The following is a 20,341-nucleotide window of genomic DNA, read 5'->3' as shown; positions in this document are numbered from 1 at the left end:
AAAGACCGTCAGTGAATTAATTTCTGCAAGAAAGGTAACCAGTTAAGTCATTTAATGGGCAGTATATGTCTGAAAGGGAGATGCCAGGGTCCAGTTCCCCTGAATATGAAACCATTGGTCAAGTCCTGAACCTCTCAGGCCTGTTTCTCAAGTAAAGTTCATACTTAGCCCTAGATTAGGTTTGTAAATGACCAGGGCATTTCAGTGGTTGGGGAAATTTAGAAATATGCCTTTTGGGTATTGACGTCTGTTTTTTCCCACCATTTATGTCCTGCCTTCATGAGTTCAATGAGAATTTCGTTTTGTGGTCCTTAGCCAGTCGGAGGTTCGATGCCTTAATAAAAAAAAATAAAAAAAACTGAGGAGAAATTCCAATTGCACTTGTCAGAGATCCGTTAGAATTCTGAGGATATCTTCTGGTTAACTAATGTGACTTATTGAAAAATGTTAGTTCAGTTTACTATGCTTGCTCTTTAGAAGTTCTTTGGAAATTAATCTATAGTAACTATCTATATAGGTACTCAAGCACAGTATTTCCTGAACACCCCAAGATGCAAGGTGCTCTATATAATATCGGATATGGTAGTAAATGTATCATAAATGTCTCACAAAATTAAATGAATGTGGAATCCTTTCTGGGTAAATGTTTGTGTCCATATATTATAAATAAAAGGGAGCTACAGGTAGTTGATTGTGGGTAAGAAGAGATATCTTGTTTTCTCCCAAAAAAGTGGAACTTTATGGCATAAAAATTCAGCACCTAGTTTAGTTTCTTGTCCATATTCAGTTCAACAAATAATTGCTTCATTAAGAGTTGGACCAGCCCTGGCCGTTTTGACTCAGTGATTAGAGCATCGCCCACGGACCAAAGGGTCACAGGTTAGATTCCTGGTAAAGGGTACATACCTCTGTTGCAGATTTCCCATCCCTGGTAGGGAGGCAACCAATTGATGTCACTCCTCTCTCTCTTCTCCCTCCCTTCCATTCTTTCTAGAAATCAATGGGGAAAATATTCTCCCATGAAGATTAAAAATATAAATAAACTAGAGGCCTGGTGCACAAAAATTCATGCACTTGGAGGTTCCTCAACCTGGCCTGCTCCCTCTTGCAGTCCAGGACCCCTTGGGGGATGTCCACCTGCCGGCTTAGGCCCGCTCTCTGGGGGAAACGGGCCTAAGCTGTCAGTCGGATGGCCTTAGCGCTGCCGAGGAGGTGGGAGAGGCTCCCGCCACCAGCACTGCACTAGCAGCCATGAGACCGGCTTGTGGCTGAACGGAGCTCCCCCTGTGGGAGCGCACTAACCAGCAGCAGGCAGCTCCTACATTGAGCGTCTGCCCCCTGGTGGTCATTGTGCGTCATAGCAACCCGTCGTTCCTGGCCGTTAGGGTCAATTTGCATATTACCCTTTTAGTAAATAGGATAACATTTTTAGAAAGGAGAATAGATATCATTTTTTTTAAAAAAATAGAGTTGGACCAGGTGTCCTTCTTAAAAAGAAATAATATAGGAGCCATAGAAGATAGAAAGGAAAGGAATGTAGTAAAATATTAGAGTCAGCTAGATTCAGAAACTGAGAAAGGAATACAAACATCCTGGAGAGCTAAACACATAAGTCCTGGAGCAAAATAAATTGTGGCAGAGTAGCCAGGGTGGACTGGAGACACTACCCAAATGGAGAAACCAGTAAGGCCCTGCTGGCATGGCTCAGTGATTGAGCGTTGACCCATGAGCCAGGAGGTCACAGTTGGATTCCCAGTCAGGGAACCTGCCTGGGTTTCTGCTCAATCCTCAGTAGAGGGCCTGCAGGAGGCAGCATATCAATGATTCTCTCTCATCATTAATGTTTCTATCTCTTTCCCCCTCTCCCTTCCTCTCTGAAATCAATAAAATATATTTTTTAAATAATCTTGAAAACCTCATGGTATCTCTTTGAAAGAAATTAAATGAAAGACGAGCTGTTTAAAAAAGTAAAGTAATTAAGGATAAAGAAAAATATGGTATGTACATACAAGGGAAAATGTTATGTAGTTCAGTTCACTGTGCTTGCTCAGCCTTAAAAAGGAATGAAGTTCTGATACATGCTACAACTTGGACGAAGCTTGAAGACATTATGCTAAGTCAAATAAGCCAGACAACTATTATATGGTTGTACTTATATGAATTACCTAAACTAGTCAGATTTACAGAGACAGAAAGTAGAATGGTGGTTACCTGGGGCAAGGGAAGAAGGGGTGGGGGAATTAATGGGTACACAATCTCAGTATGGGGATGATGACAAAGTTCTGGAGATGGAGTGTGGTGGTGGTTGCACAACAGTGTTAATGTACTTAATGCTACTGAACTGTACACCTAAAAATGATTAACATGGTAAATTTTATGTTATGTGCATTTTACTACAATAAAAAGAAATAAATTTTTTAAAGTAAATTGATTAACATGTGAGTTCTGTGAGGACCAGTGCTATGTCTTATTCATCCTAACAGCTGGTATATAGATGTTTTAGGAATATTTGTTGAGTAAATAAACAAGTATTTATTGATTGCTATAAACATACTAGCCACATAGAGATTAATAGATGTGTCATTAGCCCTGACCGGTTTGGCTAAGTGGATAGAGCGTCGGCCTGAGGACTGAAGGGTCCCAGGTTCGATTCTGGTCAAGGGCATGTACCTTGGTTGCGGCACATCCCCAGAAGGGTATGTGCAGGAGGCGGCTCATCGATGTTTCTCTCTCATCGATGTTTCTGACTCTCTATCCCTCTCCCTTCTTCTCTGTAAAAAATCAATAAAATATATTTTAAAAAAATAAATGTGTCATTAGAAAATTCAGTATTTCTAATTGAGACTTTCTTGAAATTTACTTTAAAACCAGTATTTCTCTTTTTCTTTTATTTCCTTTGTGGTTTTGTTTTTTGTCTTTGTAAAATAGAATTTTCTTGGTTACAATCTCTTTAGGTGAAATACTGAGAGGTAAGAAGGACTGTTTCCTCTTGAAAAAAATGCAGATTGTTTGGACAGTAATAAAAGTTCTGTATTCACCCACAGAATGAGAGCTCTCACATGTTTTGGTACTTTTTTGGCAAAAAAAAAAAAAAAAGTAAAATTATCCCCTAATTAAAAGCTGCCATAGTAATTTTAGAGATGAGTCACAGAGTTCTAAACTATGTTACAATATAGATTAGAAGCCTTGCAATTCCACTGGAAGTAAGTGAAATAGTTTGGTAAGTGAAATAGTTTGGTAAAATTAATAGCCCAATAAATATTGGAAATACTCAGATTTGTTAGCGAAAGTCATTGTTGGCAGGAAATATACTTTTATGGAGAATTTTATAAATTAAATCAATCTAACCTAGGTCCCTTTACTCTTCCTAAATGTTGTGTCCCCCAAATTCAACTATCCACATTTATCTCTAGCACCTATAATTTGTTATTTACATAAAAAGACTTTTCAGATTTGGCTGCCTCGCCTTGTATATGATTTTTATTTTACCTTTTGTAAGAGTGTTTTTAAATAAGCAAAGATTTTTATTAAGGATATTGGGAGGTTTAACTAGCCTTGATTCTTGCAAATTAAAGAGGGTTACCTAAAGCATAAAATTTAGACAAAGTTCAAAACAATTAGGAAAATGGTGAATTTCTATGTGTTGTTTCTAGATATAGTTACATATAGTAACTATAGTAAAATACTTTTAATACTTTACATATAGTAAAAGTATCAAAATATGCATGTGGCTAATAAAAACAAATCCAAGAGAGGACAGTGATTACTTCTGGGGAGGAAGGAGAGAGGGAGAGAATGATATGAAGGGCTTTAATTTTATATGCAATTTTTGTTTCATTTAGGAAGAATGGATTTGAGACAAGGCAAAGTGTTAACAAGGCTGGTTGGTGGGTGTGTGGATTTTTGCTGTCTATTCTGATTCTTTTCTGCTTGTGTTATATTCTATATGCATATTGTCGTAGACACTGGGAGTAAGTACCATTTCATAATTGTGTAGTGTGGGCATTTACGCACATCACACCGCTTAATCCTCATGATGACCTTATACAAGTAAGTAGGACAGAAATGATTATCCCTCTTCCATGGAAAAGGAACCTAAAACTGGGGAACAATTTATTATAAACTGGATTGGGCCTGGCTGGTGGTTGAGTGTCAACCTATGAACCAGGAGATCATGGTTTGATTCCTGATCAAGGGCACATGCCAGGGTTGCAAGCTCAATCCCCTGTGGGGAGCCCCCAGGAGGCAGCCAATCTATGATTCTCTCTCATCACTGATTCTCTCTCTCTCTCTCTCTTTCTCTCTGTAAAAAATCAATAAAATATATTTTTTAAAAAAACTGAATGGGGGACTCAGTTGTTCCTTATGTGGCCTAGATGTGCCTGTCAATCTGGGGAAGTTTCCTTCAAATCCAGGCAACCTAATTCCAGCCACTCCCTCCTACCCCAGCCTTGAGAAGGCACCACTTCCTCATTGGGGACTGAATTGATGAGTAGCTAAATGTTTGTTCAAAAAGCAGTCATTCTGTGGTACCAGAGGGAACCTCAAGAATGACTGTGATGAGGTGGATCATGGGGGCTGGCACCACCCACTGGCTCACTCAGCAGCCTCGAGTGGACAGATCAATTAACCTTTCACTACTTACATTTACAATCTGGTAACCTGAGTGTGTAAAATTCTTCGGCTTCCGCCGAACACTTTCTGAAAGTTTGGGACCGACTTAAGTTCGGTCATAATGCAACAACGCCAACTTTTCAGCACCAATTGCATTCTCTGAGCCCCCTAGTCCTCAGACTTGATTTTCACTCATGTAAATCGTGCTGGCTATTTTAAAGGAGATTGAGTTTCTACTTTTAAAAGATTAATAACTTTTAAATCATGGCATACAAGTGCATTTTGTTGTTTTAAAAAACTAAAGCAACGTCTAACTAGACAATGAAAAATGAGCAATTTGTATCCTTTTGCCCTTTCCGTCTGCACTGGCTCTCCAAGATTTTGGAAGCGAGCGATTTGTTACGCGTAAGGCTCAGAACCTTAGGTTTAGATTGCAGCTTTGATAATGCCTTATGAAAATCCTTTAGGTTCTGGGTATGGTGATGTAGAAAAAGAAAAAAAAATGGCTCCAAATCTAGGGAAACAGAGAAAGATGAGCTAGGAACCCGTGCGCCCCAGGGCTCCCAACTAGTTTCCGACTTGGGTGGTGGGTCGGAGGGGCCGCGGTGTCTCCCTCGCGTCTGGCGCTGAGCTTCTGGTAAAGACCTTGAGCCCCTTTCGGCCAAACTGCCCGTAGAAGCCACAGGTCCCTTTAAGGCGCCCTGCGGGCTGCAAAAGGGGCGCAGGGGGCGGGAGGAGGGTTCCCTAGCGCGCCACGTGACTGGGCGGCCAAGTGCGCTGGCGAGTTTGACAGAAGTTTGAATCGGCCTCGGGGGCTTTCTGCGGCCGGAGGGGCAGCGCAGCGGCCGCCACCTCCGCGAGCGCCAGCGACCCACCCCGCCAGCCTGGATCCCGGGCACAAGCGGGCTGCTCGCGCGCGCCAACGCTCGCGTCCCCCGCCGGTCCGCAGCCCCCTGCCCGACCCCGGACCCCGCAGCCTCCGGGCGAGGGAGCCGAGCCCCCGCGCAGCGCCCGGGCCCCGCTGCGCCAGCATGTCCTCGACGGAGACCGCGGCGAGTCGCCCGGCGGACAAGTCGCCGCGCCAGCAGGTACTCCGCGTGCCCCCGGGGCGCTCACCGCCCCCCTCCCCCGGTGTGTGGGGACCCTTATTCTGCCCCCTCTCCTGGGCGTGGGTAGGAGAAGGGGGACCAGCGCTTTCCCGGGGTCCCCCCTGCCCTGAGCCCTGGACCTCCCTGTCTTCGCAGGTGGACCAGCTGTTCGCGGGGCTGCACTGGCGGCGGCTGGAGGAGCCGCTGGGCTTCATCAAAGTTCTCCAGTGGGTGAGTGGCTGCCCAAGCCGCGGGCTATTTCGGGAGCCTGGGCTGTGACGCTGACCCGAAGCAATGTGGCCGGAGTGGGGGCGGAGGGGGCTGCAGGGAGGTCCGGCGGCCAGCAGCCCGCGGAGGGGTGGGGGCAGCGACAGGTGGGCGGGGGAGGGGCGGGCTGGGGTGGCTTCTCCCGCACTCGGTGGCAGGAGGGTGAGAAGCGAGGCAGGCGGAGGCTGGGATTCGGTCCTTCTATGTGCAAGGAGCCTGTGCCCGGGGCGCTCACATTTCACCGGGGCAAGAGGACCCGAGTGTAACCTTTCCAGAACTCTGATCCTGCACATACCACTCCTCCATGGCGGGAGGGGGAGGAGGCCAAGGGGGATGAGAAGAGGGACGCCACGGAGGGCAGAGGAGGGAGGGAGCCAGAGGATGGAAACCATCTGCACCCAAACCCACCAGGACCTGGCTGGGCCTGCAGGTGCACTGAGGGCACAGGGTCCCGGCTGGCGGGTGCCCGTTGAGATCACTGGAGTAATCTGGGTTCCTGTAACTGAGTGAGGGAGTGGATGAATGAATGAATGAATGAATGGAGTTTATGACTCCAGGATTAAATAAAAGAAAAAATAAGATAGAATAAAAGCCTCGGTGTGGCTAAAATGTGGCCTGGAGAATAATATAGACCATTATGCTGGGAAGCTGGGGCCCTGGTTTCCAGATCCGGACCTGCCTTTTCAGCCTTGTGACCTTGGGCAAGTCACTTCTTTGGACTTCGGTTTCCAACATTAGTCCAATGTTGATCACAACAACCCTAGAGTCCCCTTCTGCTCTCGATGGGTTGGCGTGCTGGAATATTGCCCTTCATTAGACTTACCTGTGACCTTGAAGAATTCACCTGCCCAGGGCCTCAGTTTCCCCTGTAATGGTCCAGGGCAAATACAATCTCTTTGCTTCATTGGTCCTTTGAGACCCTGTTGTGCTCTCTGTCCTTCCCGGTGCCCAAGGCCTGCTGGGTATAAGTAAGGAATGTGGACAGGTGCAGTCACTCGCTCGAATCAAGAAGACTTGTTGGGAGCATTTAGTGTACTGTCACAGAAGGGATTTCAGTTGGACTATCCACACACCAAATGGTGTGTGAATAACGTATTGATGTGCTTTCAGCACAGAAGTCAGCGAGGGAGTAAGTTACCGTTAATACGGAGGAGGATTGAGTTCTAAAGGGCTTTTAACTCACTGGAGACAGGAGTTAGCACTGTGTCACCGATTTCTAAGTCCTCGTTTGGACGAGAATCATCAAATCTGGAATTCAGGGGCACTGGTGCATTTGGGGTTATCTGTGGATATCTGAGACCCTGACTGGGGCTCCGGGCCAGCCTGGGGAGCTTCCAAGTGCAAACTCCGGGCCCCGGTGGGGACTTTCCACTCTCCTGCTGCCTCAGGAGCAGTTGGACAGACTGCTGACTGAGCTCTTTCACCTCCTCCCTTCCTGTTCTGACCCCCCTACTTGCATACGGGAGGGGGCCATATAAGCATGATATTAGGGCTCTAAGTGACTGCCGTCCAGAGCTAGGGGGCCGTTCTGAGCGACCCGGAGGAGCACAGCCTGAAATGTAAGAGCACAACTTTATCATTAAACTAGACAAATGGGTCTAAGGAGATTTGAGAAAGACTGTCAAGGGACGGGGGGCATGATGAGGTCACTAGACCATGGAATCATCTTCCAAGGAGGGTTTCTGCAGAGCGCCCTTCTTCAACCCTCTCTCTTTGTCTCCACCTTTCCCCACCCCTTGCCCGCAACATTCCTATAAAGGCTGCACAAAGCCATGCCTGGGAGGATGGATGGCCCAGTCACCTCCCAGGTTCAACACTGATCCCTAAGAGCGGACCCACCTTGATGACCCTTTGATGCCCCCCAATCTCTTAGAGAGGGGGATACACCTTTCTGCCGTCATGCTAACTCCAGGGGCCCGAGGCTGACTTTGAACTCGGCCTTCATTGGACCAGTAACGTCTTAAGGAGACTTGACTCGCTCTTACTGCCGTCCTCAGAGCACGCGTCTCATTGCCTTGAGCCTCTGCAGATGAGCTAAGGTGAAAGCACGTAGGAGCCAGCACCAGAAATGACAGTGAAAATGTCATTTGGGATTTTTCACTCATTTCCTGCTTGGAGGGATCAAATGCTCCCGACTAGAAAAGGAAAGAAAAAACCGCCACAAACCTTGATAATTGAAAACATTTGTTGTCATTATTACCAAAAGCAAAGGTTTTACTGTAATCCTGGTGAGAAGAAAGTGATACTTTTTTTTTTTATTAGTGAGGAACTTGGCTTAGTGTGTCTTGAAAATTCAAAAATTAATCTCACCTCAATTCCAATTCTGGCCTCGCTAAGTCTATACTAAACTAGTGAAATAATATGGGCATAGACCAATTGTTGGAGAACTTGTTTTTTTGTTCAAGAAAAGGGCAAAAATAAAGCAGACTTTGAGGTTGTATGGGCTTTGGTTTAAATCCATCCTCTTCGGCTTTCTAGGGTAAGTGATGAAACCTTACGGGCCTCGGTTTCCTGTCTGTCAAGGCGGGCGAGGTCTCCTGTGGGCTGAGGGGAGGGCTGCAGGGGGTGGTATCTGTAACGCATCGAGCATTCAGGAAGATCCCGTGAGCCTGGCAGTCTAAGGGGTGCTCCCTTCCCTCCTATCCCGACCTCCCTTGTCCCCTAACTTCCCCCCTTAAGCAGACTGTCAGCTAGACTTGTCCTTTGGTGAGATTATTTAAATGTCGCTGCCGAATCCTCTCTTTGAGGGTAAGGTACAAAAGGATTTCCTGCATTACTGAGTCACTGTTGCCGTAAGAAGTCACATTATTGTCAACTGGGTGTGCCCGGGTCTGTAATTCACCTTTAAGGTGCCAAAGCCCCTTACTTGGCTCTGGGGTCTCTGACTTCAGTAAATGTGGGGAATGTGAAAGCAACTCATCAGTCTCCGTGACTCCAAGGAGATGATGGTGCAAGTAGGACTTGGGGGAGAACTTGTCTTCCCCGTGAGCACACTAACACTGACCGGGCATGTCCGTGTTCGCAGGACTGGCCGGGGAGTATCCCCAAGCACGTGAGCACCAAAGTGGAGCTTCATCTTTAAACTGGCAAGCTTCCTCCGCCATCGCTCCAAAGGAGAGGCAGCGGCGGCGGCAGGAGGAGGGGGAGGGGGCGGGCAGTGTACCAGTATGTATGGTTGGCACCACCCCCCACCCCTCGGGGACTCCATCTCTCCTTGGTTCCTGGTCTTTATGACCAGTCGGCTCAACTCAGAGCCTTGTGCTTGGTGACAGGGGTGGTTTCAGTTTTTTCCTGCCATCCCTGTGGCTCGGTCACCTGGCACAGTTAGGGAAGAAAGCTACGGAGGTGCAGAAAGGAGGAGGGGGCGTCTCTCTCTGCTCCATGCCATCCTCCCTGCACGTAGCAGAGACCTCTTTCTTCAGCCTCAGCCACCCTGCGATGCAGGGGTTTTGTCTGTGTGTTTGAGCGTGACACTCCCCCTTCTGGTGTAAAGTCTGGGAGCAGGCAGAGTCTTATTTATCTTTATGTGTCCGGCACCTGGCACAAAGTAGATGCTCCATGATAAATGAATGAGCGCAGTAGCAAGAGCACTGGACAGGGAACCAGGATATGTAAGTTCTAAGCCTGGCTTTCGCAGCGGCTAAATGTGACCTTGGGCAAGTCACTTAATCTTCCGGGACTTCAGTTTCCACCTCTGTGAAATGAGACCGTGGCGCTCGATAATCTCTGAGATCCTTTTTGCTCAGCTGCTCTGTGAACCTGTGCGATTCTCCTGCGAGTTCTCCCTTCCTCCACTTCTGTAGCAAACCGTCTGTCACCTGGCACCAGCTGACTGCGACGTTCAGACTTAATCATATATTCTGGTTAATAAAGGGTTAGAGAAGGTGTTTAGATTCCCAACTGTCAGAGAATCGGCATAGAAGAGAATACAGTTAAGATGAAAGTTATTATGGGTGTATTTTTCCCAGCAAAGAATCATAAGTCAGGGTTCAGGACTGTCAGAACCTCAAGGTTGTCACCTCGACATAGCAGACCTTCTGGTGACAATGGAAGAGTTGGATAACGTGCCGTCCAGTATGGCACCTGCTGGTCACACGTGGCTCCTGAGCACTTGAGATGTGGCTCGTGTGACTGAGCAACTGTTTTAAGTTTTATTTAATTTTAATTAATTTTCATTTAAACAGGCATACGTGGCTAGCAGCTACTGTCTGTTCACTGCTAAGCATTAGTGCCAAGAGCAATTCCTGGTACATAGTAGATGCTCAATAAACGTCACCTTTCTGAAGATGCCAGGAGGGCCTGCCAAGAGAATGCTGGTGAAGAGACCGTTTCATAACTGCCCATTCCATTGCCCCAAGTTAGAAGGACTGTACCTCCATTCTCAGGGAACCCATATGGGGCCCTTGGCTGACGGAACAGCCAATGGGTAAAAATACATCCATCTGTGCTGCGCTTTCTAGAACACGACGCCCTAATGTGTCCAGTTGGACATCAGAAGCCCAGAGGAATAAAGAAACGGCTCAGAGGAATCAGAGAGCCACAGAGCTGACAGAGGTTAGACAGTGCCTCCGAGACGAGTTCCGCTGGGACACCACGGCGACTGGGAGGATGTGAAGGGGATGACGTAGAGGCGTGGGCGACTCTGGCAGGAAGATGAGCGCCGGGCTCTGTAGCAGCCTCGGAAGTTTCATTCGGCGGAGGAGGCGTTCAGGCATTGGAGAGAGAGGTGTACTGCCTCCTCCCCTGTTGGTTTTTTTTTAAGTGGAGACAAGTCTTATTTGTCTGAACTAAACCTCCTAGAAAGAGAGAGGTGCCCATCATGACATTTAAAAGGGGGATCGATGGCTCCATCATGGAGAGGCTGTGCCAGGCCAGGCGGTGCAGGGCGGGGCCCTGGCACGAGACACCGCCCTGGGGCCGGGCGCAGCTGCTGGCAAGGCCAGCCAACAGCAGGCAGCCCTCCCCTCAGCGAGTGAGAGGACTGCAGAGTTGGAAAGGCCTCCGGATGACCTCCTCCAAACCCTCACTTTACCGGTGAGGACACTGAGACTCAGAGCAAAGCTAGGTCACCCAGCTCATTTGTGACGGGGCCAGAGTTCTAGACTCCCGGTCCAGGCCTCTTCGCCGCCTGCCATCAGGGCATTAGCCAAACCATGCGCACGTAACTCTATTTCCAACTCTGGATGCAGGACGAGGGTGCAGATCAGCTGTCTTCTAAGTGCTTAATGTCCAAGACACGAGTCACAGAAACTTACAGAAAACGGACAATTAACAGAATGAGCTCCCCTTGTAATTAGAATGATGACGTCACAAAGACGCCAAGGAAATGGGGCTGAGCTGATGATGTGGGAGGATGAGGTTCCAATTTCTCACCTCTTCTAATCGAAGTTTGTTTCTCCAGAAGGAGATTCTAAAACCACGGCCTTGGCCGGGTAGCTCAGTTGGTTAGAGTGTCATCCCAGTATGCCAAGGTTGTGTGTTCAATTTCCGGTCAGGGCCCATACAAGAAGCAACCGATGAGTGGATAAGTAAGTGGCACAAGAAATAGGTGTTTCTCTCTCTCTCTCTCAAATCAAGAAATTTAAAAGAAAAGAAAAAAAATCATGGGATGAGGTCATTTCATTTCCCTTAAGACTCGGAGGTTCAGTAAAGTGAGAAGGAAACAATTCAAGTTGCCTGAAACACCTCCAGTTCTTAACCCTGAGCAATGGCAGCATCAACTAGTTACAACAGGAGACACCACCACCAGGGAGGCAGGAGGCTGGGAGGGCGAGTGGAAGCTGCTTTTCTCTGGGCTGGAGCCAGGACCCTCAGCACCACCCAGCCAGCTCTGCTGCTCCGCCCTGCCCTCCTGGCCCCTCTGAAGGCCAAGGCAGGATTGTCCCCTTCGGCTCTGCCTCCACTGAGGCAGGACGTTAGCCACAAGGTAAGGCCTCAGTGATGGCTTCAGAGGAGAAATGGGAAGAACTCCGAGTGGGCCCATCGTGGTTAGAGCCGGGGACTCTATTTCCAGGCGCCTCTCCCTTGGGGAGGAAATTCAAGGCCCGCTTTGAGCCAGAAGTTTCCGAAAGCCTAACGCTCTGTGCTCGTCATCACCTTAAGAAGGTGGTCGGTCCCCCGATGTCACATCCAATGGGGCGATGGGGAACCATCCATTTCTTCTCTCTTTCCTCCCAGACGCCACTCGAAGGCGCCTATGCATTTGGCTGTTGGGTCCAGCACCCTGTGCGGTGAACACAGCACCGGAGGCTGGAAGACCAGCGGAAGACCCGGGTCTCCCCAGGAGGGACTGGATTAAAGGGACCCCCCCACACACACACACACCCCATACCTGCTTGGTCAGAGGGTGGTTTTGGGGGGCCAGACCTCGGCCGGCTGAGGCCTCTGACTCACAGGGCTCCCTCTCCCCCAGCTCTTTGCTATTTTCGCCTTCGGGTGCTGCGGCTCCTACAGCGGGGAGACGGGAGCCATGGTTCGCTGCAACAACGAAGCCAAGGACGTGAGCTCCATCATCGTCTTGTTCGGCTATCCCTTCAGGTGAGCGGCGCCGGGGTGGCCCCGCACAGCCCGGTCCTGACCCGCTAGGCCTCTTCCTCTCCCAGATCGTGGGGTGTCACTCCAGACCACCCCTTCCTGCCCTTTAGGAACTTCAGACAAATGACCAGAGAAAAACACGAGGGGAGTCAGACAGCTCAGGGTTGTAACCCTGTCCCAGCCCACGGATAACCGAGGGCAGGTAACGACAGCCACAGATAACCGAGGGCAGGTAACGACAGCCACAGAAGCCTGGGCGGGGCTCGCTGCCCCTCAGAGCCTCCTCCCCGCCCTGAAGGGAAGGGAGCGTGTTAGTACTAGGACCCCAAAGAGCAGCGTGTTAGTACTAGGACCCCAAAGAGCAGGTGTGGGTGCTTACAAGGAGCCCCGGCCCCCAGGAGGGAGGAGGGACAGCCTTCCTCGAGGCAGGGGGAGCCCAGGTGTCCAGAGGACAGTGGGACAGGGCCACCTTTCCAGACATTTCCAGTAGCAGCAGCCGAGTTAGATGAACGGCCTCTTGCATATACTGGGATGTGTGTTCTCCGCTTTGTCTGTCTCACTGCGGCCTAAGGAAGGCCTGGGAGTGGGTGAGTCGGGCGTCAACGTGGCCACCACAGCCTGTGCCTTCCCTGGGGCAGAGCGAGCTGATCTGGGGCTCGGCTCCCAGAAATAGATGGACTATATATACTGGGGTCGTGACCTGAAGGGCTCTGGAGACACTTGGAAGCGGAGTCACCGTATCTGGGCGGCGGGGCTGAGTGTGGGGTGTGGCATCCCTCCCTCCACACCCCTTCCTGGCGCTGGGAGAGTGGAGGGTGAGGAGAGCACAGATGACCCCGGGGCAGGATGGCCCCGCTCAGGAGGCCCCCCCCCCACCCCCCCGTGCTGCAGGTTGAACCGGGTCCAGTATGAGATGCCGCTCTGTGACGAGGAGTCCACCTCCAAGACCATGAACCTCCTGGGGGACTTCTCTGCCCCCGCCGAGTTCTTCGTGACGCTGGGCATCTTCTCTTTCTTCTACACCATGGCCGCCCTCGTGTTCTACCTGCGCTTCCACCGCCTCTACACGGAGGACAAGCGCTTCCCGCTGGCGGTGAGTGGGCCCGGCCAGGAGGGCTGGGGCGGGGACTGAGGCCCGAGCTCGTGCCCTGGGACCCTGGCACCTGCCAGCTGTTTGCTGTCGGCCCCTTCAGGTGCCCCCCACAGACCCGTGGAGGCCCGAGTCCCAGGGCTCTGCCTGCGCCAACCCCCCAGCATCGCTTGGTCTCCTCCCCGGAGGCACTATAGCATCAGGAACTGGGCTCTGGCCCGGCGGCCGGGTGCCAACCTATGAACCGGGAGGTCACAGCTCCATTCCTGGTCAGGGCGCATGATTCCCGGGTGGGGGGCTCCGACCCCGGTAGGGGGTGTGTGGAAGGCAGCCGATCAATGATTGTCTCTCATCATTGATCTTTCTCTCTCTCTCTCCCTTTCCCTTCAATCAATAAAAATTTATATATTTTTTAAAAAGATGAGAACTTTCAAAACAACGTCTTGGTATATAGTTAGCCTGGCTGAGTGTTAGCTAGTATTCATATTCTCCCCTTCACCGTCTCCCCAGCCCAGGCATGCAGGGGGGGGGTGCCCCCTCTGCCGCCAGCTGCCGCTGAGCAGAGGTTAATGGATGGAAAAGCTAGGCTGTCCAGTCATTCATTGTACTTCTGAACCTGATACAATGTTGTATGCCAACCGTGACCGGAAAATAAGTTTAAAAAGGGAAAAATGTTTTAAAAATTTTAAGGAAACGCAGGGAAGGGCGAGTGGGGAGTTGAAGACATGTGGGTTTCGGGTGACACTGACCAGCAGATATGCCTCGACACACTGTTACCTGAGCTCGGTTGGAGGGCACAGGCTGGGTGTCCCGGTGGCGGGATGCCTTCGGTTGGTGACAGTGAAAGAGTTTCCGAGACCATCCGGGCTCCCTGAGGCTCTGGGCAGATGGAAGGGGAGCTGTCCCGGGACCCCGGGATCCTAGTGCGTTAGAGCAAGAGGACAAGAGTGGGGGTCCCAGGGCCTGACTGCATTTCCTGTGCCTCTGTCCTCCAGGACTTCTGTGTGACCGTCTCCTTCACCTTCTTCTGGCTGGTGGCTGCAGCGGCCTGGGGCAAGGGCCTGACCGACGTCAAGGGGGCCACGCGGCCCTCGAGCCTGACCGTAGCCATGTCCGTGTGCCACGGAGAGGACGCCGTGTGCAGTGCCGGGGCCACACCCTCCATGGGGCTGGTCAATCTCTCCGTGGTGAGACCTGCGGCCACCAGGGGGTCTGGGGGAGGCAGGACTATCCCGCCGCCCAGGGCTGTCCTAGCAGCAAGTTCTGAGAACAGAGGGTGTCCCCACAGCTGGTGTCCGCTACCCCCGGAGTCAGCGCCCCCTGCGCCTAATGCTGGCTGCTGGCTTCTCGCTGACCCTGGGAAGACAGACATCGGGGATGGGGAGAATCGGAGAGCACTTAGCTTCCTGTCCCTTTCTCCTGCTGCTGCTGCCTCCCCATTTCCCCTCCCTCCCCCCCCTCCAGGCTCGTATGCCCCATTTCTCCTGGAGAGAAAGAGAGAGAGAGAGAGAGAGAGAGACCAGACCCAGAGTGAGGACTCAGACCTCCAGGCTGGAGAAGGCTTTGAGCAGTGGTGGGTCCAGCTGGCACGCATATTTTGGGCCATCCCAGTTTTTATAACGTTGACATATTTTCATATCAGCTGGTAAATAGCTGAGGCCTCGAGCTTTTCCATTGTCCCCTGTCATCCCAGCCACCTCAGCCCTACCCCGAAAAGGGCCTGTACCCCCCCCGGAGGCCCAGTTAGTGTCTGGCACACCAGGGAGCCTTCTAGACCTTGCTGGAACCCCGCTGATAGGTTTCACCCCGCCCTGACATTTTATTGTAAAAATTCTCCCACATACAGCAGAGCTGACAGAGTTTCACAATGAACACCCACGTCCTCATCACCTACCTAGCCTGTACCATGAACATTTTACGAGACTCGCTTTATCACCTATCTGTCCGCCTCTCTCCATCTATCAACCCGTCTTATTTTTAATGCATTTCAAAGTTAATTGCAGGCGTCAGTACACTTCCCCCTAAATGCTTCCTGCTGGTAGGCTTTTAAATATTGTGAATAAGTATTGGAATATAGCCCTGGCTGGGTCCCTGCCAGGCCTCGGCCCTAGGGAAGGAGCACCTTGGACAGCTCTGGCCACACCCACCCCGCAGAAGGCTCCGGGAACTGGGTCCCACGTGTGTGAGAGCGAGAGCGACAAGGACCTTGCTCCTTTTGTGCTTTGCACAGCACGCTCCACTCCAGGGGCCAGAGTCTCCTAGCGACCAAGCCACAGCTGGGGGCATCTGTACACAGAGTTAGACACTTTCACCAGAGAACCCCTTAGTGGGTGATGGCCTTGAACTCTATCTCAGTATCCAGTTTTCTGTTAGTTTTTGTGGCCCTCTGTACCTCTCCCCATCTGCCCCCTCCACAGGTCCTCCCCTCCAGGTTCCCACGATGCTCCCTCACTCTTCTCATAAACTCCCCCGATGTCTTTGCAGCTCTTCGGCTTTATCAACTTCTTCCTGTGGGCCGGGAACTGTTGGTTCGTGTTCAAGGAGACCCCGTGGCACGGGCAGGGCCAGGACCAGGGCCAAGGCCCCAGCCCCGAGAGCACAGCTGAGCAGGGAGCCGTGGAGAAGCAGTAAGCAGCCCCCACCTGGCTACTCCCGAACAGGATGCACCTCTTCAACCACCTCGGCTCCCAGGACTTCCCTCTTCTTGCTCCTCCAACTCCCCTCCCCCGCCACTCTGGGCTCTGGGCTCTGAGAAGTCATCCACGGATGGGCAGGCAGCAGCTGTCGGGAACCTGGGCAGCCCTCGGTGGCTTCCTGTCCCTCCTCAGCCGGAGCCCCCCATGGCAGGAATGTCTTGTCTACTGCTTGGACCCAGGCACCTCACCTAGGTGGTAGGGACCCTCACAGCCTCTGCTACAGGTGAGGGTTGGAGGCAGGAGACCAGAGTCCTGAGACTGGTTCCTAGCGGCCACCTCTATCAACCTGTCCGGCTTCAATAAAAGTGGGGGGAGGGAAAATTGGCCGCAGCCTTCTTCCTGGTCCCTTGCGTGGAGGGCCCACCAGTGCTTTCGAGACCCCTCTTCCATGGCTGCCATCTAGGCCTCGTGCCTGCACTGCTCACCACAGAGCTCTAGTTCAGTGTGCTCCCCACTCTCCTCTGGCCTCTGCTGCCCGCTGAGCCCGCCATGTGTGAGCCGGGGAGGCCCACCAGCCTGGCAAACAGCCTTCAGAGGGTCCTGGTGCCTGAGACTCAGTGGGGAGCAGATACATTGCAACTGCGTTGAAATTCAAGAAACTAAAGCCAGGAAACTTGCCGGGGAGTCAGTTTCTTCTATTCCCTCAGTCCTCCCGCCCCTCCAAGCTGGGGCTCTTGCCACCAACTCTCTAAACTCACATTGGCCCTCAACTCCTTGCCTTCCTCCCTGACCTCCCTCTTGGGCTTGGTCTCACACTTGGGACACAACCTGAGGGGTCTAAGAGCACCTCCATCTCAGCCCTCCCCTCAACCTCTCTGCCCATCTCCCTCCCCCTTGGGTCTGAGGCATTCAAGATCCTTTTCCGAGTCTGGCCAGGCCTTCCTTTCATTCCTGTGGGGCCAGACAAGGGCTTTGGAAAGGCCCAAAGGACCATTCGTGAGGCTAAGTTGCCCCGGACCCCAGGACATGGATGGATGGGCCCATTTCTTCTGCATTCTCTGCCCCTCCCCTCTCCTTCTTGGCCCCTCTTTCATACTTCCCCTTCTCACCTTACAAATGGACCTGCTCTCTCCCTTTGCCCTCCTGCCTCATCCTTCCCCGGCCCTATCTCCCCACCCCGTCCAGGGCAGGCCGATGCTATTGGTGCTTCTTCATTTCGGGACCCAGTTCCATTTTTGTCTTTGGTGTGTCTCCTCTTCCTGGTACCGCCTTCAGTCCCTCTCTGAACCCCCAGGCCTAAGACACAGTGCCGACAGGGTCAGGGCCATCTGTCCCCCACCCGGCTCCTACCCAGTCTGCCCTGGCCACAGGGTTGCCCAGAGAAGGATGAAGAAGGATGAATCCAGCCATTTTCCAATCCCCGTGCCAATTAGCCCATTATCATCCCCAAAGCGAATGTGCCTGTGCCAGTCTCTGCTCAGGACTGAGTCAACCCTCCAACCTCCTCACCTCCCTGAACGCCATTCACAGGAGTATGCGCATTACTGGGGTGCCCAGGGCCTTTGCCTTTGGGCCAATCATTTCTTCTCTGGGGCAGAGTCCCCCCCACTTGTGGGGGTAGATTTATACCTTCAAATACTGCAGAGGCCTTGGGAATAAGACTTAGGCCATTTGTTTTGATTTGGGGAAAGGGATTTGAGGAAAGAAGAGAGGTTACGGGGATGAGAGTGTTTCTAAGTCTGAACCTCTCTCTGTCCTGAGCTGTCCCCATGGTTACTCAAGGACAAGGAGGGACAGTTTTGCCTCCAGAGACCCAGAGAACAAAGGGGTGACCCTCGTTTTCTCCGAGCTGGCCCCGTGGGGGTCTGTGAGCAGCTTCTACTGGAACGTTGTTTGGATTCTGTGTACGTGTTTATAATTTATTTACAATGTGATGGATAAAGTGTTCTCCTTTGGGGGCCGAAGTTAGCAACCAGCCCTTCAGTGGGGAAAGGGTGGGTACGCACTCCTGCCAAGGACCCCTAGCTCAGCACTTCCCCTGGCGCAGAGCAGGCTTTTCCCCTCAAAAGCCCGGCTTCTTATCAGCCAGAAGTCCTTGATTTAGGTTATGGCCTCTCTCTCTCCCCCTAAGAGGAAAGGCAGGGCTAGGCCGAGTGCCCAAGGACAGGGCTGTCCTCATAGGATTCATGTCCCCTCCAACCAGGGCTGGCAGCACCGCTTTGCCCAGTGGGGCCAGAGGTAGAAGAAGGTGTCTGGTTTCTCCAGCTGCTGCGGGAGGCTAACAGGCAGGCCCTTTGCCCTAGTGAACTCTGACCCCGCCAGGCTGCCCACCCAGGACCTTTCCTGAACATGAGTTCCCGCCACCACCGTGGCCACAGGTCTCCTGTCTCGGGATCACAGGGCGTGGGCGGGAGGAGAATGCTGCATGTTGTTTTCTGGTGCTTGTTATCACACATTGGAATAAACAGTGCTTCAAGCATTTGCCATGAAGGAGCCAAGACTGGAGCCCTTCTGGGGATTTTTATTTCCCTCTTCCCCTCCTCGCTTTAAGTTTTTGGACAAATACTTGCATTTCCACCAAAACATCATTCTGCCCCTCTCCCCTCCCAAGCTGGAGAATCTGCAAACTGAAGACCGACTTCCGGGTGACATCCCTTTTGGTGGCATCAGTTAGTCCAAAGAAACCAAGATTCATTAGCAAATTTAGATCTATCTCATCTGGTTGCTCCGTGTGTGTGTCCTTTGTCAGAGAGAGAGAGAGAGAGAGAGAGAGAGAGAGAGAGAAAGAGAGAGAGAGAGAGAGAGGCCTCCACAATGCTGTTTTCATTTGTTCTCCTACCATCTGTGACTCAGACAAGCTTCCTGCTGGAGTCAAGGGGGCCATATGCTTGCCCTCTTCTCTAGAAAGGTTCTTGCTACACCAACTTGCACCTCTCTCCCCTCTGACAGCCACACGCTACGTTTACATTCCCTAGAAAAATACACCTGGGTACAATCTTACGTTCAATGTCACCAGGATCCTGGACACCCTAGGGGTCGTCTCTGGTTCTCAGGTTAGGATTCCCTGCCCTCAGAGATCATTCTTGAGGGGAAAGTGAGAAGGAATCTGTGAGTCTTGGAGTCACAGACCTGGATTTATTTGCCTCCGATTCGATTCCCCCTTAGCGGAAGGCATGACTATGGGGTGAAATGTGAGGGGTTGAGGAGGAATAAGAGAATGAGTATCTTTCTTCTGATGTGATGGGGAAGGGCGGGCTTTTGTGTCTTGATTGTGTGAGGGTGGGAAGAAACGTTATCTGCTGAGAAAAAGGAAGAGGTGGATCATTAAGGTCTTTCCCAGGCCTCAGCAAGGAAAATGACAGATCTGATGAGAAATCTCCCTCTGCCGAGGCTCTGGTAGCAGCCCTTCCAGCAGACAAAATATTCATTAGGAAAAGAAGCCAAAGTGATGGATGGAGTCAGGGTCCAGCCGGGGTTTGGGAAGAGGCAGTCCAGGGTATCGATCGCAGTGCTCAGGAGGAGAGAGCCGATCAGCAGAGATGCTGCAGACCCAGTTCCGGGGCTGGCTCTGGCTCCGAGACAGCCTTCTGTCATCCTGACAGGTGATCTCGGGCAGCTCGGCTAGGTCCCCTCAAACCCGGGCAACGCCATCCAAGCCTCCGCTCCGCACCCGGGCAGCGGGGCTCCCACCGGGGAGGCACAACGCGGGAGCCGAGGACCCTCCCCCACGCCAACCCCTGTGTCCTTCAGCGCATCGTGCAGACTCCCTCCCCCTGCCCTTCTGCTTCACAGCGCCCACCTCCCTGCACCTACCCAGTTCCATCTACAGGGGAGCGAAGTCGCTTTGCAGCCGCCAGCCCGAGCAGGGGCGCCAGCCCGCGGGCGGAGGCGCGGCTCGGGGGGCCGGGGCGCGTGTGCGGTGAACTTGAGAGAGTGGGCCTGCAGCGGGAGGAACGTGTGCGCCAGGGTTAGGGGGGGAGGTCCTGGGGCTTTCGTCTCGTTTCCCCCCATCACTGTGCATTTCGGAGGAGCTCTCGATGCAAACTCGGTGGGCAGCAGCACCTCCTGCAAGACTACATTCCCAGAAGGCTCTGGGGGCGTGAGGGCGAGGG

General features: G+C 51.9%; 1 protein-coding gene across 1 annotated transcript; it reads left to right on the top strand.

Annotated features, from left to right (window-relative positions):
* The first annotated feature begins 5,528 nt into the window (after nt 1-5,528).
* SYPL2 (synaptophysin like 2) lies at nt 5,529-18,197 on the top strand. The gene is made up of 6 exons (XM_006092587.3): nt 5,529-5,702; nt 5,859-5,933; nt 12,382-12,506; nt 13,395-13,596; nt 14,589-14,780; nt 16,078-18,197. Exons 1-6 carry the CDS (start codon nt 5,646-5,648, stop codon nt 16,222-16,224), a joined length of 798 nt encoding a protein of 265 aa, XP_006092649.1. The 5' UTR covers nt 5,529-5,645; the 3' UTR covers nt 16,225-18,197.
* The last annotated feature ends 2,144 nt before the right edge of the window (nt 18,198-20,341 follow it).

The sequence above is a fragment of the Myotis lucifugus genome, unplaced genomic scaffold (genome assembly GCF_000147115.1).
Source record: "Myotis lucifugus unplaced genomic scaffold, Myoluc2.0 scaffold_101, whole genome shotgun sequence".
Classification (NCBI taxonomy): Eukaryota; Metazoa; Chordata; class Mammalia; order Chiroptera; family Vespertilionidae; genus Myotis; species Myotis lucifugus.
This window is presented reverse-complemented; position numbering and strand designations above follow the sequence as displayed.